At 41.9% G+C, this 17,373-nt stretch overlaps 1 protein-coding gene across 1 annotated transcript in view; it reads right to left on the bottom strand.

The window, feature by feature from the left end:
* Nucleotides 1-6,460: 6,460 nt before the first annotated feature.
* Nucleotides 6,461-17,373, bottom strand: part of Slc35f4 (solute carrier family 35 member F4) — a 275,011-nt gene continuing 264,098 nt past the window's right edge. Inside the window, exons 6-8 of the mRNA XM_004871094.3 lie at nucleotides 17,069-17,261; nucleotides 13,639-13,728; nucleotides 6,461-11,232 (exon numbers count right to left, since the gene is read on the bottom strand). Of these exons, the coding sequence (XP_004871151.1) occupies nucleotides 10,991-11,232; nucleotides 13,639-13,728; nucleotides 17,069-17,261 (525 nt within the window). The 3' untranslated portion in view covers nucleotides 6,461-10,990. The remainder of the gene's footprint in view (nucleotides 11,233-13,638; nucleotides 13,729-17,068; nucleotides 17,262-17,373) is intronic.

Raw genomic sequence — 17,373 nt, forward strand, 5'->3', positions numbered from 1 at the left:
GATGAAAACAATGCTAAGATTCCACCTCACCCCACAAAGAGTGGATGCTATCAAGAAATCAATCAATAACAAATGCTGGCAAGGGTGTGGAGAGAAAGGAACCCTTCTCCATTGTTGGTGGGAGTGCAGACTGGTGCAACTCCTGTGGAAGTCAGTATGGAGATACCTCAAAGAACTAGGACTACAGGTCCCATTTGACCCAGCCATTCCCCTGCTGGGTATTTTACCAGAAGAATTAGAAGAATCATACTACAGAGATATATGTACACACATGTTTATAGCTGCACAGTTTGTAATAGCTAAAGCTTGGAAACAGCCCAAGTGCCCATCAACTGGAGACTGCATAAAGAAGATGTGGTTTTTTTTTTTTATAAAATGGAGTACTAGTCAGCCATAAAGAATGAGAAACTAAAGTTATTTATAACTAAATGGATGCATATTGAGGCCATACTCTTAAGTGAAATAAATAGGACACACATGTGTAAATACCGAATAGTCTCTCTAGTGTGAGAAAGTGAAAGTGTAAATAAGAATTAAAAGGATTAATAACTAATAATGGATACTTTGAAATAGGAACTTTTTGAAAAAGTTCCAAAGGGGTAGGAGTGGTGGGAGGAGATGGGGAAAGGAAAGAATGGAAAGGAAAAATTATGAGAAAAGAAAAAATAATGGAAACGAAGTCTATGTAAATAGGGAAGGGCGGAGGGAGTGAAGGGTGCACAGGTAATGGGGGGAAAAAAAGAACCAAGATCCATCATGTACAGGTACAAACACCCAATGATAAAAGTAAATGTATTGTATACCTAAAATGTACTAATAAAAGAATTTAAGCAAAAAAAAAAAGAATGTGTATTCTAATTTTGTGGGGTGGAACACTCTGTAAACATCTGTTAAGTTCATTTGTTCAAGAGTTTGATTGAATTCTAGTATTTAGCTGTTTGTTGTTTGTCTAGTTGATCTATCTATTTGTGACAGTGGGGTATTGAGGTCCCCCACTACTATTGTATTAGTGCATATATGACTTTTCATGTCCGTTAGTATTTGTTTTATATAGCTGGGTGCACTAGTGTTTGGTGCATATATATTTATGATTGTCATCTCTTCCTCTTGGATTGTTCCCTTTACAAGGATGTAGTGTCCTTCTTTGTCTCTCTTAATCAGTGTTGGTTTGAAATCCACTTGATCTGCAAAGAAGAAAGCTACTCCTGCTTTTTTTCAAGTTCCTGTCACATGGAGTATTGTTTTCCACCCTTTAACTTTCAGTCTATGAATTTCTCTTTGAATTAAGTGTGTTTCCTGTATGCAGCATATTGTTGGATCTTGCTTGACCCATTCTGCAAGTCTATTTCTTTTGATTGGTGAATTGAGACCATTAACATTGTTGGTTATAACTGATATGCATTTTCTTATTGTCATGAGTTTCTTTTTGTTGGATTCTCCCCCTTTGCATTTAATTTCATGTCATGCTCGATGGGTTCATTCTGCTGGGCTTCCTGGGGTTGTGATCCTCATTGTCTTTTCCTAGGATATTGTCTAAGATTTTATGGAGTGCGGATTGGGTATTCATGAAGTTCCTAAGCTTTTCTTTGTCAGGAAAATATCTTATTTCTCCATCAATTTTGAAAGATAGTTTTGCAGGGTACATCAATCTGGGTTGGAGGTTGTTTTCCTTTAGGGCTTGCAATATGTCACTCCAAGCTCTTCTTGCCTTGAGGGTTTGTGTTGAGAAGTCTGGTGTGATTCTGATGGGCTTTCCTTTGTATGTGATTTGTTTAGTTTTGTTCTTCTGTTGGCTTTCCGGAGTCTTAACTTTTATATGCCTATGTGTAGATTTTTTTTGATCAAGGCTAGTTGGAATCCCATATGCCTCACTTATCTGTATGTCAAGTTCTTTTCCCCTGCTTGGGGAGTTTTCTACTATCACTTCTGTGAACAGTTTTTTAATGTCATCTGCACTCTCTCCTGTTTCTTCATTGACTGCAATCAGTCTTATGTTATCCTTCTTTGCATCATCTAGCAGCTGCTGGATTGATTTCTCATGGTCCCTTACTATTTTAAAGAAATTTTTCTTTTCCTGGTCACAATTTGGAATCCTATCTTCTATATCTGAAATTCTGTCCTCACATTGGTTCATTATGCTGTGTAAACTGTCAATGGAGTTTTTTCTTTTTTTTTTTTTGGAGTCAATGGAGTTTTTAATTTCTTGGAAATCTGTTCACATCTATTTTATTGATTCCATTTGTTTCCTATGTTGGGATTACATCATGTTCCTCAGCTCCTCTATTTTTTTATCTGTGTCCTCTTTAGATTTATTAGTCATGTCTTGCACTATGGTCACAGTCTCTGCTGTTATCTGAGAAATTATTTCTGATTTCATTTTTTCCAGATCCTCTCTTGTTGCCAGTTCAAGGAGTCCAGGTTGTTGAGTATCAAATTATTCCATCTCCTTTCCCTTTGTGGTTGGTTTAGGTGATCTGGAAGTCTGGTTTTCAGACTTGTTTCCTTGTCTTCTCATGTCAATAGGGGCACAGGGGATGTGCACTGCTGGTGCCCTCACTGCTTACCTCTTCAGTGCTGGGGGTGGGGGGGTCTCTGCTCCCCTGAGCTGGGAGTGGTGATACGGGGACCCAAAAGGCTCAGCTACTCAGTACTGGGGGCCTCTTCTTCTCTGTGCTAGGGCAGTGGTGAGGATTAATAGTATTAATAACCTCATTTAACAGATGTGGAATTGAGACTTGGATTGGTTAAAAAATGTAGGATGAAAGGGAGCCCAAGTAAGCATGAAATAAGAGTAGTGTGAGCTGGACAAGGGAAAATCTACAGTCTTTACACGAAGTTTCAGTAGCACAGTGCTGGGGCAGTTTCAAGGAGGCATGGGCATTGGCATGGCTGAAGTGCGTGTTTACTGAGGAACTTCCAAAAGAGGCTTTGTGATTCTGGAAACTAACTGGAATTGTGATGAAGTACTGAGACCACACAGAGTCCTGAGTAAGTGTGGCTCTGCCTCTTGGGCTGCACCCAGGTAACTTATTCTTCTCTTCCACCCCTTCTCATACCTCCAGTCAGGACTCTCTGGAAGGCACAATAATGTACAGTGTATTTCAAAAAACTAGAATAAGGGAGTTTGAAAGTTTTTAACCATAAAGAAAAGATAAAATGTTTGAGGAGCCAGCTATTTTTATCCATGTATACATATATCAAAGCATCATATAATACCCCATTAATATGTGCAATTTGTATATATGTTAAAAATAAATTTAAATTAAAAACATAAATTCTTTTGTGTGTGTGTGTGTGTGTGTGTGTGTGTGTGTTTTGCTTTTTGAGACAGAGTCTTGCTATGTACTTCAGCCTGGCCTTGAACTCACTATGTAGCCCAGTCTGGTCTCAGACTTGCAATGATTCTCCTGCCTCAGCCTCCCGAGTGCTGGGATTACAGGTGTGCACCACCATGCCAGACCAAAAACTAACAAATTCTTGATTTAACCTGAAGTATTTACATTTGCTGCCACAAGTAGGTACTCTATCACAGTAATTTCTGAGGAATATGATCTAGCTTCTTTCCTGCAAGTTAATTACAATATCTCAAAGTCAGAGTCTTCTACTTTTCATTCTAATCCCCATTACTGTCTTTTTGCCTTTCATTATTTAAAGCAATTTCTATCCCTTCTGCATGAGAAGATCTGATAATTAGATTAAATTTCCTTGCTAGTCTCAACCCACTTCCAGCTCTTCCCAGTTTGCCAGTTGGCTGAGAATTTGAAATGCTGTCTGTGGCCATTAATGAAGACAGGTCGACCTGCTTGGCGTGGGAGCCACGTGGGGATCAGTGGGGCATACACTGGGTGAGTCTGAGTGGGTCACGGAGGTGCAACCTTGGGTATATATCAGACTCCTGGCCCTTTCCTCCTCTCCTCAGTCTCTGTGAGCTAAGCAGTGTTGCTTTGCCTTGCCCTTCCACCGTGCTGTTTCTGCCTCGGAGCCAGCCTAGCATGGACTGAATCCCCTAAAACCATGAACTACATTAATCCTAACCTCCTTTAAGTTGCAGGTGTTGGCAGAGTTTGTCCCAGCAATGGGAAGGTGTTCTCACTTCTTTTTTTCCCTCTGACCATGGTCGGAATTTCTCACTTGCCTGACATAAGCAACACTCATATATTTTGTCTTGACTGACAAAATCTGACCAATCATTATTTCTTTCCAAAGTTGTTCTGCTTCTCTAAACTTCTCCCACGGTTCTCTCCATCCCTCTGCTATGGTCTGAGTGCTTGTGTCCCACCCTCAACTCATCCGTTGAAATGCTAACCCTAAAAGTGATGGCATCAAGAGGTGGGGCCCCTGGGGAGGTAATTAGGCCTTGAGAACTCTGCCTGCACAAATGGATTTAGTGCCCTTATAAAAGAGGCTTGAGGGCCCCTTCTGCCATGAGCAGACGTCTTCTGTGAAGCAGGAAGTAGGCCTTCACCACACACAGAACTGCAGCCCTCTTTGACAGCCTTGGGAACTCTGAGAAGGATGTGTTCGCTTTTTAAGCCATCTAGGCAAACATAATTTTGCTACAGTAGTGAAAGAGACTATAAAGTGATTACCTATTGGAGCAGTGCTGCCCATGGAAATATAATTTGTGCTGCAACATATGAAAAATTCTCATTTCAGTATACAACAAGTATTAAATAATGAAAGTCTTACTTTTTTTTCTTCTTACATGAAGTCTTCAAAATTGGGTGTGCTTGGCACAACACCTCTCAATTGATACTTGTGCCACATTTCAAGTGGCACACATGTCTGGGGCTCATGTAGAGGACAATACGGCTTTAGGGACTTTGTGTTCTTGGAATTAATTTCTACAGAATAAAGCAGCTAGTTCCTACTGTTTTGAAAACTGTCAGAAGAGTCTTGGAACAGCCCTGAAGCCTGTCCTTGTAGCTCAGGTCAAGAATTCTTGCTCTCAGAGAGTCCTCAAAGTCCAAAGGGTACAGTGCTCCTGGCTTCTCAGGCCACCTTCCTGTGTGGCTCACGTGTGGGGACAGCCGAGCCAATCAGACCACTCAAGCGAGCTGTGATCTTCCGGCCTCTGTGCTCTTGGCTCCTACACCCCATGCCATTACCTCCTAAACACGCCCTGCGTTTACTTTACCTCCAACTGCCACAGATGTGCAGGAAAAGAGGACAAAGAAAAAGCATTAGAATTAATAGAGACTTCTTGTTCCAGCCTGCCAGATAAACAGCACGGCCTGTGCTGCGTGTGCTTTGTGGTTCTGACAGGGGCATATGGATAAATAAGAAAGAGGATTTGTACTTAAACATCAGACACATTCCAACACTTGGCTGATTATTCTGCTCATTCTTTTATTTCTTGCATTGTCCTTCTCCAAATCATTTGTCCTCTGGATCAAGATCCAGAAAAAAGTGCCTGCACAACATTAATAGGCATGCAAAACCTGGATGAGCAAAATTGATTTGCCTATAATCTGTTTGTGAAGAGATCAGGACGTGGTTGAAGTGATTTTAATTTCAGAGCCCAAGTTGCTAGTCTGTCTTTTTGTCAGGCAATTAGTTCCACTGACTGGGCCAGAATGCTGGATACAAAATGCCGAGGGGAACCAGGCAAATGGGAAAGCAGAGCCTCTTTTGCTTCCTGCTCCTGGTCCTCATGCCAGGCTTTTTTTGTCTCTTTGGTTTATTTTGGGCAGAGTTCCCTGCTCAGTACCAGACTCTGTGACTTTGCAGGGAACAGTGCTGTGAAGTGGGTGGCCCAAGCAAGGGCCTGGGGTCAGATCTGTACCTGAAAACTCTAGGCAAGGACCTGGAAGGAGGCAACAGGAGTACTGCAGTGTGGCAGTGGGATAAGATTTTCACGCATTATTTTAATTAGTTTGTTCAACAGTCCTAAGTGACATCAATATCCTCATTTGTTTATGATAAAATTAAGGAGCAAAAAGAGGTTGGCATTTTCCAAGGCCACATCCCTAAGAAGTGCAAGTTGAGGTTGATAGGTGGGTGCTCTTAGTCCCCGAAGCATGCTGGCTACCCACAAAATCTGGCACATCCTGCATTTAGAATGAGTCTGACTTGGAAAAGAGGCAAGGTAACAGTGACCACAGCAAGGGTGGGAACTTTATCTTGTTCTTTTTGATGATTAATCCTGATGTGTCAACTTCATTGGATTAGGAAACTCCTAGTAAGGCCGGACGTAGTGGCACACATCTGTAATCCTAGCACTCAGGAGGCTGAGGCAGGAGGATTGCTGCGAGTTGGAGACCAGCCTGGGCTACACAGTGAGTTCAAGGGGATTCTGAACTACATAACAAGACCCTGTCTCAAAAAACCACAAAAAGAAAGAAAAAAGAAAGAAAGAAAGAAAGAAAGAAGAAAGGAAGGAAGGAAGGAAGGGAGGGAGGGAGGGAGAGAAGTGCCTAGCAGATAAACAGAGCACACTCCTGGGTGTGTCCTGGGTGTCATGGAGGCACAGCCTTGGGCGCCATACATGCTCCCTGGCCCTTCCTCTGGCATTGTGCGCTTGGGCTGCCTCCCGGCTGCCATGAATTAAGCAACTTTGTTTTGCCGCGTCCTTCTGCCACGATGTTCCTGCCTTAGAGTGGGCCAGCCACGAACCTGACCTGTGAGCTCAATTAAACTCCTTTACGCTCTGAGTGTTGGACATTGTGTCCAAAAACGGGAAAGCTGACTAATACACTGAAGTGCTTCAGTGTCATCCAGACCCACCTAAATTTGGCTCATTGAAAGCGCAACATAGGCACAACCATATTTGTTGAGTTCCGTGACTGAAGTACCTTATCCCATCTGATTCTCATGATGACCATGAGAAATAAGTGAAAGATGTCATTATTATCTTTATATATGGCTTTCACCTGAATTAGAGAGAACACCACACATTTCCACAACTGACTGAAATAAATTTTGGAGTTACTTTAATTGTCAGAGAGACAACTTACCTATTAAATCTTGTAAGCTGCAAGCAGGGACTCTTCTTCATGTTTGTGTTCCCTCTCCCCAACACAGATAAAGGCCATTCCCATGATCACAGAATTCCATCCACAGTGCTACTCTAGGGGCAAACAGGGTCCAATTGGAGAAATTCTAACACAACACCCCACTTCAAAGCCAGAAGTACAATTTAATAATATTTGATGAAGAAATGAATGAATAGCATAATGGAAGTACTCTCTTTAAATATAGACTGAGCTAATTATGATGATCAGTCATAGGTTGAATTAGTGCTTTCCAGGCTGGCTGACTCTATATTTCAAAATAAATAATCAAAAAGAGCAGAACAACTCTTTTCTTAAAGATGTCAAAATCCAATTTTAAGTGTCATGTTAAGCAATGGCAAGATGTTGGAGATGGTTAGTCAATGCTTACTACTATTTCACAGGAATTTAAAAAGGCAAGAGCAACGTTTGTGATAATATGATATTTAGTCAATACTACCTGTACTTAGATAATGAATTAATTCATATTTACTAATAACACTTTCCATTTGCTTTGTACCATTTTTCATAAAGCTGAAAATGTATCATGAAGTTTAAAATGTGTGTATTAGTTTAGTTAATATCATGTCATCTATCTATGCCAAGAGACTGGCAGCACCTCTTCTAAGAATGACAGAGAGACCAGATGCTTGACACATGAAGGCTTTTATTTCCTGTGATGCCCAGCCAGTAACTGTGATAGTCTGAGTTCCTTTCTCTTGCCTTGTGATGGTCTCACTTACACTTTTAGTGATACCCGAATAAAAGAAAAAAAGAATAGTAAGACAGATGCCACCAAGTCTTGGCTTCTTGCACTATATTTTTCAGAAAGTGCAGGAAATCTTCAGTTGCTGGATGCCCTAACTAACCTCTCAAGGAAGGGATGTCTTTTATGAGTTCAGTATATTGGTGTTTTATGGAAACATAATAAAGGATGGAGCACATTTTCCATTTCCTGTGCTTCCTTTCACCAGGCTCATTTGTGAGAATGCCCATTTTCACCAAGGCTGATCTCATGCAGTTTAGGGAGTGGTTTACACGAGTGTGGAGCTACTCATTTGCTCATTGATGGAATGTCTGTCAAGTGCTGGTGTTGGCACACAATGGTGATGCCACACAGCTCCTGCTCTCAGAGAGCTCATGGTCTCCTGGAAACTGACAAATAAACTGAAAATGATGACAGGCAGTGCTATAGTCTGCATAAGTGTCCCTCAAAGGCTGATGTGCTCAAGCTTGGTCCCTGGCTTGTGGTGCTCTTGGGAGGTGGTGGAACCTTGAGGGTGGGTCACCTAGTTGGAGGAAGTTCAGTCACTGGGAGATTGACCTCAAAGGGGATATGGGGACCCCAGCCCCTCTCTCTGTACTTGTCTCCAGGACGTGAGCATCCTCCTCCACCACATGCTCCCTCTGTGTGTTCTGTGCCACCACAGGACCAAAGTGACAGGGCGAACCCTCCACAGCCTGAAACCTCTGAAGCTATGGGCCCAGAACATCTTTCCTCCTTTAAACGGAATATCTCAACTGTTTTGTCACTGCAATGAAAATCTGGCCCAGAGAGAAGGCAATCAGTGCTGTAAGGGGGTAAGCACTGACTGGGAAGGAAGTCACGTGAAAGACTTCCCGGGACAATGGCAGTAAATAGTGTCACAAGGCCCAGATGAGAGTTACTCAGTGGCCAAGAGAGTCAAGCAACATAGGACAGCTTGAGAAAAGAACTGCAAGAAATAAAGTGTCAAGGAGAATAGAGATCCTGGGGCCCACAAAGGGTAGTGTGGTAGGACAAAGCTCTAGAATCGCACTTTCTAATATGGTGAACATGTCAGAGTGAAATAAAATTAGAAATGCAGCCCCTTCGTTGTGCTAACCACATGCAGAGTGACCAGGAGCCAGGTGTGGCTGCCTAGGACAGTGCACACGTAGGACAGCCCTAGCATCCCAGGAAGTCCTGACGGACACTGATACTCCAGAGGCTGGGTGGGGGCAGGCAATGAGGGGCTCTGAATACACAGCAAGGGGTTTAGATGTTATTTTGTGGACAATGAGATGCCATTGAAGTATTTTACATGAAGGAATAGAGTAATCAGATTTATATGTAAGGAAAGTCACTTTGCAGGGCATGAAAGTAATTAGAGACAAGGTCAGAAGTTAGAAAGACCAGGGAAGCAAGTATTTCATTAATCAGGACAAGAGGTGATGGGGGTCAGGAACAGGTAGGGAGGTGAACAGACTAAGGGATACTAAGAAATAGGATCAACAAGCACATGAACCAACATGGAGCAATAACTACAGAGTTGTGCATGGGGAGAAAGCAGAAGTTCACACTGATCTCACTCAGGCAGCTAGTAAACGATGGTATTATTAACCTATACAGGAAACAAAAGAGTAGGTCTGGAGAGGAGTGGTGATAAATTCACCTTTATTTTTGCTATATTTGAGATATACAAGGAGGCAGCCAAGTGAGCTGCAGAAGACATTTAAGTAGTCAGAAATGGAGCTCAAGGACACTTAGGAGCTGCAGATAAAGGTTTTGAAGTCATTATCATATGATGACAGTTGAAGCCATGGGAGAAGATGACCTCCTCGAAGGACAGAGTAGGTGCTGAGATGTTCAGAAAGGGTGAGGACCAATTTGGAGGCCCTGATGAGCCTGGCCTGGGGAAGCACCTGGAGATGCTGTCTGTGAGGCAGAGAGAGGGTCAGGAGCAAGCGATGGGCATGGCTTCTCTTGTACGAGCAACCCAGAGTGAGAGTAAAGAGCCAAATGAAAGACAGATGAAAGAAGTAGAGAGATAGATCATCCTCAAAGGGAAGGGATCAAGAGATGAAGGGAGTGGAGAGGAGGGAAGGGATAAGAGAAAGGAGGATTTGGGGCATGTTATGTGCCTGTAGCAACTCCATGCAAGGAGTGTAAGCATGATGTACTGCAAACATGTACCAAAAAGGAAGAGGAGCAAGAGATGAGAGAAGGGAGAAGGGTAGGGAGCGAAAGGGGATGAAAAAAGGAATCAAGATATGGTATGTACACGCACCAACTCCCCAGAAGGAATGTAAACATGTTCTACACACATGTACAAATAAACTAAAATTTACAAAAGAGAGAGAGTGATGGGTTCCCAGGAAAAAGAATGTTTTAGGAAAAAGAGAAAACACAGTCATTGTGTTAAATGCGTCTGAGAGCACCCTAAGGTAAGAGTTGAAAAGTGTTGACATGCTTTTGCAAGAGAGAGGTCCTTAGTGACTTTCATGTGGCATCTCTGGAGGAACGATGAAGACAGAAGGTACAGGCAGTGGGTTGAGCAGTGAATGGGAGTTGAAGATGAAATGACAGCAAATATGAACAATTCTGTCATGAAACTTGGTAGTGAAGGACTTAAGATATGACCTGTGTCCCCTCTAGGTCCATTTATGCCATTATCAAATGTCTGCCCTATAGTAGAGATATTGTGAACTGAGTTATGCTCTGTACCACTCTGCACATATTGAAAGTGCCGTCTTCTGTATCTTTACATCTTCCTTGTTCCTAGTGTAGGTCTTATGTGTAGAGGATGTTCTCTTGATATTTGTTTAATGACTTTCTGGCTTTTGAACTCTCAGGCTTCTACTGGACTTAAGTATAGTGTGAATTTTTGCATAGTTTTCTATAGACAACCTTTTGTGATTGAATGTAAAGGTCTCAGTTCCAGTTGAGAAAAATGTGATGCTACGATTTAACTGAATCTCCTATTTTCAAGAAAATTTGTGAGTTGGGAGGGAAATCCCTTCTTCCCAAAGAGAATAAATAGAAAGAGGATACATATGTTTTAATAAAAAATTTTATTATGATTATATACACCAGCTCCTTGGTAGGCGTATAAATGTAAACTTTTATTGTTGGCATTATTTTACATATGGTTTATCCAAATTCAGAATGAATATTGTCATTTGAATGTACAGGGAGTGAGAAAATTTTATTATATTCACAGAATATACATACACGTGCATTCAGATTGTGTCCATCTCTAAGTCAGTGGTATGGACACGGTCCCATTGACCCTGCTTCTGCTCCGCAGGTGCACACTGGAATCTGTCATTTCCTCCACGTGTTCCTCACTCTTCTTCTCCTTCAGGCTGTTGATGAATCTCAGAGTGATTTCATCCCACTCCTCAGGCAACAGCATCAGCAGGAACCCAATGCAGATGATGATCGTTGCAGCCAGGCGGACAACATTGAATATCACCTCCTGCTTCAGGAGATCCACAGCTGTGAAAGAAAAGTCTCCTCTGTCACAGTCACAGTCTAAGCTTCTCTGAAAACAAGTGACCATGTCAGAGTCACTTCTCAAAGTCTTCAAAAGACGTCAAGCTAGTGTTTCCTTTTTTCATATCAAAATCTCTGTTTTCTATTCCTTTTCTCTAAATTATACTTATCTTTCAAGGTTTAGCTCAAATTCCATATCATCTGACTTAAGGACCTCTCCACTTTTTTCTCTTAATACTTTCCTCTGAAGTCCTTCATCCTTCTCCAATTTCAATGTATCATCAAAGATTTTTCAACTGAATCAAATTTGTACTTGCTGTCCTTTTACAAAATTTAATTGAGGTGAAATTCATAGAATATAAATTAACATATTGAAGTGAGTTTGGTGGCATTAAATACAATCACAGTGCTGTGCAATAACCCTTTATCTGGTTCCAAAATATCTCCATCACTTCAAAATATGACCCTGTATTATAACTTAGATTTAGAATGTTCCCCACCATAGCCTTATATGTTCAGAGATGGGGCTTATGGAAGGTGACTGAATCATAGCAGTGCTTTAGCTAATTTGCCATTAGCAGGTGGGGTCTGGTCAGAGGTGGGTCTCTGGAGGTGTAACCTGGCATATATCTTCCTCTCTGGCTTCTCCCTTCACTCTCTATTTCCTGACTACTATGAGGTGAACAGCTTTTCTCTGTCAGACCTTTCCACTATGCCTTTCTTGCATTGGAGCCAGCTGAATACAAACTAAATCCTCTAAAAACTGTGAGACAAAATAAACCTCTCATTTAAGTTGTGAGTGTCAACTATTTTGTCCTGGGGATGAGAAAGTGACTAAGGTAGATTTTGGTAATCACAGAAGTGGGGTCATTGCTATGACTACTTGACCATGCAGTTTAGAAGCTGTTAGAACTGGTTTGTGGGAGGGATTTGGAAATGTTTGGAGTTACAGGCTGGAGGAGCCCTAGAATGCTATAATTAAAGTTTGATAGGAGATTATGGTCAGAGCTCAGAAGACCAGAATGCTGATAAAAATGGGAACAGTAAAAGTTTGACTCAGGAGGCTTCAATTGGGAACAATAAATCCAGTTGGATTCAAGGCCATGTGTGTTATGGTCTGGCAGAAAATTTGTTTACATCTTGCCCGTGTCCTGAGATTTTGTGCCAGACTGAGCTAATTAATCCCATGGAGGAAATTTCAAGGCAGCCCAATGCTAAGGCTGTGGCATGGTAGTTAGATGCTTTTAGCTAGATTTATAGTGAGAATCAGGAGCAATAAGCCCATCTGAAGTGTTTTAAGTTTTGCCAGAAAGGAAGTGCTTGTAAATTTGGACCAAAGCAGAGTATAGTTTCTAAAAATGTCAGCTTTAGAAAAAAGCCAAGTAGTTTGCATCAGGACAATAGGAAAGATGCCTTAATGACATCTCAGGAATCAGCAAGAGCCCATCCTTCATGGGCTACAAGGTACAAAGGTGAAAGACTTTGCTTTGAGAAGAGACCCTCCCAGGGATTCCAGCTCATTCAGGGTCAACTAAGAAAGAGTTACCCTGAGTTCAGCAATCCAGACACTCAGAGGCTTCTGCAGTCATGATTCAAGGGGACCTATCTACTACTTGAGCTTGCAGCAAATGTTGGTGTTATCCATGTGGTGCTTGTTTGGTTTTCTTTTTCAAATTGAAGTATAAGCTTCTTAAGAGAACTACAACGTATTTTAGTTGTTATTGTCTTATTTACAACCCTGATAACACAATAAATGCTCAATAAACATTTGCTGATTGTCCTGAAGGAAAGAAAGATGGCTACTCAAGACTTGGAATCACAGAATTTTAAAGTTGGAAGGACTGAACCATTACCCAGATTATGCCTTTTCATTGCTAGCTTCACTGGCAGTTTTCACTAGAAAGACTGTCCTGGAAAAATAACATTTCTTCTTGCCCCTGAAGAGAGTCAACATGCTTTTCCTGGAGGGCCATCTGCTCTGCCCAAGGTAAGGTTCCTGCGGCACCCCCAGGGGTAATGTGATAGTGAGCCCACACCCTGCTAATTTCCTGCACTTTCATTAGGGATGTGTTTTTCACAGTCCTATGCTGGGGTGCCTTTTGTTTCCATAGGACTTCCTCTAAAAATACCATAAAATTAGGTTGTCAGGGAGATTACATGAAACCCAAATGATACATTTGGCATTTAATTTTAAAAGCACAACCAAATAAAAACTGTTTTCATAGCTGCAAATTTTAAATCTACTACACAGTTATTCTTTTGTCTGCCACCCTCATGATATTTAAAAACATCTTCTGAGGCAAGGGGCATAATTCACAGTTTCTAGAAGAAACAAGTCAGCATAAAGCACACATTAAGAGGAAACATTGTCTTGGTTGGAAACTTGCACATGCCCAACTGGACCAGTACCTGCATTTCCAGGGACGCTGAGCACTGTCCCAATGGAGATCAGGATTGGGTATGTCAGCACCACACCAACATTCACCAGGATGTTGAAGGCTGTAAAACAAAGGCAGATAGACAGGATGAAGGAGAATTGAGATGCTGCTCTCTTTTCTTCTTTAATGTAATAGAATCAATATCTTTGCTCAATGTGCTTTTTCAAGTGTCCACACCGTGTGTCAAATTATCCTTTAATTTTTGGAGATGGATGCATGCATATATGTCTGAATTAATCAGATTCTTTTGTCCTCTCCCACACTGTTTGCCTGAGGTCTTGCCAATGGCCTGGCAAAAGGTGTATAGAGCAAATGCAAAGAAGTAAAATTATCAATTCACTACACTTCTTATTAGCATTATAAGGGTAGGTTGGGGCCAGTGAGAGGTTGAAAGCAGGTGACTAAAGTTTGGTGCTTTATTTCTTTGTTAGTTTTCTATATTATGTTATACTACTGGATGATTAAAAGGCTTTAATGTCATTATTCTTTAAAAAAAGTATAGCCAGTGACTGCCCATGCTATTATTTTCCCTTGGAGGGAACATCATATAGGCAAACACAGGTGGATTCAATGTAATTTGCTGAATCCTAGGGGCCATTTCCATGTCCTGATTGTGCACAGATAACCAGAGGAAAGGGACAAAGAACTAACTGCAAGGAGTGGCTCAATGTTCTATAATCGATATCTCTGGAACTCTTCAAAGAGAAAATTATTTAAAATAATCATCTATCTCTTTCAAAAATTATAAAAAATATGTTTTACAGAGGAAAACAGTTATAAAATAGAAACTATTATATTAATATGGTTCATTGAATGTCTGATTTAGGGGATAGAGCAATGAGTATTAGCAAATACAAAAGGTCTTTTAATCAGAGATCTGTTTGAATGTGGTGGACTCATGTTGACCATATCGCTGTAGAATCAAAGAAGGTTCTAGAACTATCCCTGTAGAATAAAAGAAAGTTCTAGAACCATTCCAGTAGAATCAAAGAAGGTTCTAGAACCATTCCAGTTGTAATGGTTTGTATTCTCTTATTATCTATGCTTTAATTAAGGCCACTAATTCAGTTATCTGGAGTTGTACTTGGTAGTTGGAGACAATGGTCTTTACAAGGCTTGTTTAGACAACAGCATTAGCAATCCAAGCATACAGCCTTCCTGCATTAGTACCTGCTTCTTCCTCATCCATGACAAGGCTGCAAAGTAAACTAATGTTCTAACACCTCAAGTCTCTCTTTAGATCCAGAAGTCAAATATGGCAAATTCTAATAGGTTAGAAATTTATTAAATGCATCAAGGCTCTGCTGTACTCTTAAAAGGTCATTTTATTGGCTGAACTGAATATTTTAGCAAATTTAACAAAAGTAGTGGTATTTTAGCAGAACCAAGCCTTTCTCAGCAAAAGTCTGGTGGTTTTGCTGAAATGTGTTGTCTGCTTTTCCTTAGTCCCTTACATGAAATAATTATATTCTCTTTTGACAACCCAAGGAAAAGAATATCTAATTCACTGTGTTGTAGTAGCATGGAGACCAGCCCAAGTTTACGTGCAATTCAGACATGTTGGATGAATGGACAAAGCTAACCTGCCTTTGGGCTAAGGCACTCCCCAGAGGCCAGGTCCCTGCAGGACAGGTCTTAGCCACAGCTGCAGAAGAAGTGGGGCTACTTAGAGCACAGACTAGTATTCATCTCTTAGCCTTCCCTCTCAGACCAGCCCCAGTGAGACTGTAGGCAATAGGGATGAAAATTAAGACTTAAGCATGGAAGCAGTTAAGGTTTGGATTTTAAATGCCTGGAGTGTGTAACACAGTCGGGAGAGAATCTGTCTCTTCAATTTGTCATGACATAGCTTGGGCACAGGGAGCTCTGCAGTGCCCTGGGGCGGTTCTCATGGAGCAGCTGCAGTGCCAGGTGGCACTTTGCCCAGTAGAGTATGGAGACCACACTGCTTGGCAAACTCCAGGGTCCAGCTATCATGTGTGGCCCCCTAACCTGAGCAGGGTCACTTAGGAGCATGCATTAAATGTGCCAAAGGACAAACACGTGTTAGGAGAGGGCTATTTTGCTGCAATGTGGAAGCCATGTGTGCACAGGGGGAGCCAAGAGCCAGTGAAATTTTGCTTGTGATTGTTCCAAACTAAGTTGTTTTGGCCAGGAGATAGTAGAGGCCCTTTTAATTAGGATATTTTGATCTTATGGAAACACTGTGTATTGACTGCTACTTAATTGATCAGAGGTAATGAGAGATGGTAACCATGCAATTTTGGTCTTGAAAAGTAGAACTCAGGAGACCAACAATGAAAGTTTGATTCTTCTCTTGAGAGTTCTTGTATAAGATCTCCTTTTAGGGGCCTGGCTGGAACAGAATAAGATAACCCACCCAATACCCTTGCTGGAATCAGAACATTCTTCTCCCAGGAACTGCAGTGAAGTCATACCACCTTGGTGAAGGAGGTCAGCTCGGGGCTGGTGGAGGTCCTGAGGTTGCCAGTGATGGGTGAATGTGAAGCAGGCAGAGGAGACAGTATGTAGGAAAGGGGGCAGAACAAGAATATTCTGATCCTGGGTAAACAGACACTGGGCCCTGGACTGTTACTGCTTTCTGACTGCCTGGTGAGAGAAGAGCAGGCTCATTATTTTCCAGGCTCCTCTCAGGTCAAGCAGAGCTTCAAAGTAGGAGCTCATCACAGCAGACAGCCTCAGAGTTCCAGGGAGCTGGGACCAAGGGCATTACAAAGACTCCAGGTGACTTTTTCTTGGCTCCTGACTAGTTATGGCCCACCAAGTTTTGCTCATGTTGTCTTCTCCCTCCTGGTGAGAGTTTCCTATTGAAAAGCCATTCTGCATACTCAGCAGAGTGAGCGGTTCCCTAGGCAGATGTGTGCTCATCACCTTTCTGCTTAAAGATTATGTGGACTTAAAATCCAAACCCTTTGATGTGGCTTTTCATACCTTTCATAAGCTATTTCCCTCTTGAATGCCAAATCCTGCCTTCTTTCCCTCTTGCCTGCACCAGGTGCTCTGGTCATTCTGAACCACTCTGATAGCGAATCTTACCCACTATCTTACCTCTGCCCAACACACTGTGGTGTACATGGAACATATACATGACACAGCCCAACGTGTAGACTGGGTAAGGCTGTGTGAAGGCCAGTGGTTAGCAGAGTGGCCTGGGTGACCAGCTGCACACCTTAAACCGGAGCAAAACTATACCAGCTGGATAATTTGGGTCTAATCAAACATGAGCCTGCAAAAATCCTTCCAAATATTCAATGACATTAGCCAATATAAGTTAGGGCAGAAGAGCACAGAAGTGCCCAAGGGAGCAATCCTACTACAAATGTGTCCATGGAAAGTTCGAGTGATATACTAAATGGAAGCCAAACCCTGAGGCCACTTACCCAGCCACAGCCCTGCCATGCCACAGAGACAGCCCCATGGCAGAGCTGCAAAAGAGGACCAATGCTCCACCTTGGTGAAGTACAAGACGACTGGAGTGAAGGAGATGAAGATCAAATTGAAGAAACCCAAGGTGGAGACAAAGTGTGCGGCTTCACCAAAGTTGGCACTTCCGAGAAACATCTTAAAGAGAACCTGGATTGGGAAGAAACTCTTCAGCCACACGGTTGGAGACTTTGCTGAAGCAGAAAGGCGAGTTCGATTGATTTATACAGGAAACTAACTGCCCCAGAGCTTATTCTCCAGG

This window comes from Heterocephalus glaber, unplaced genomic scaffold, assembly GCF_053883595.1.
Source record: "Heterocephalus glaber isolate CG9 unplaced genomic scaffold, H.glaber_assembly_v1.0 deba00001118, whole genome shotgun sequence".
NCBI lineage: Eukaryota > Metazoa > Chordata > Mammalia > Rodentia > Bathyergidae > Heterocephalus > Heterocephalus glaber.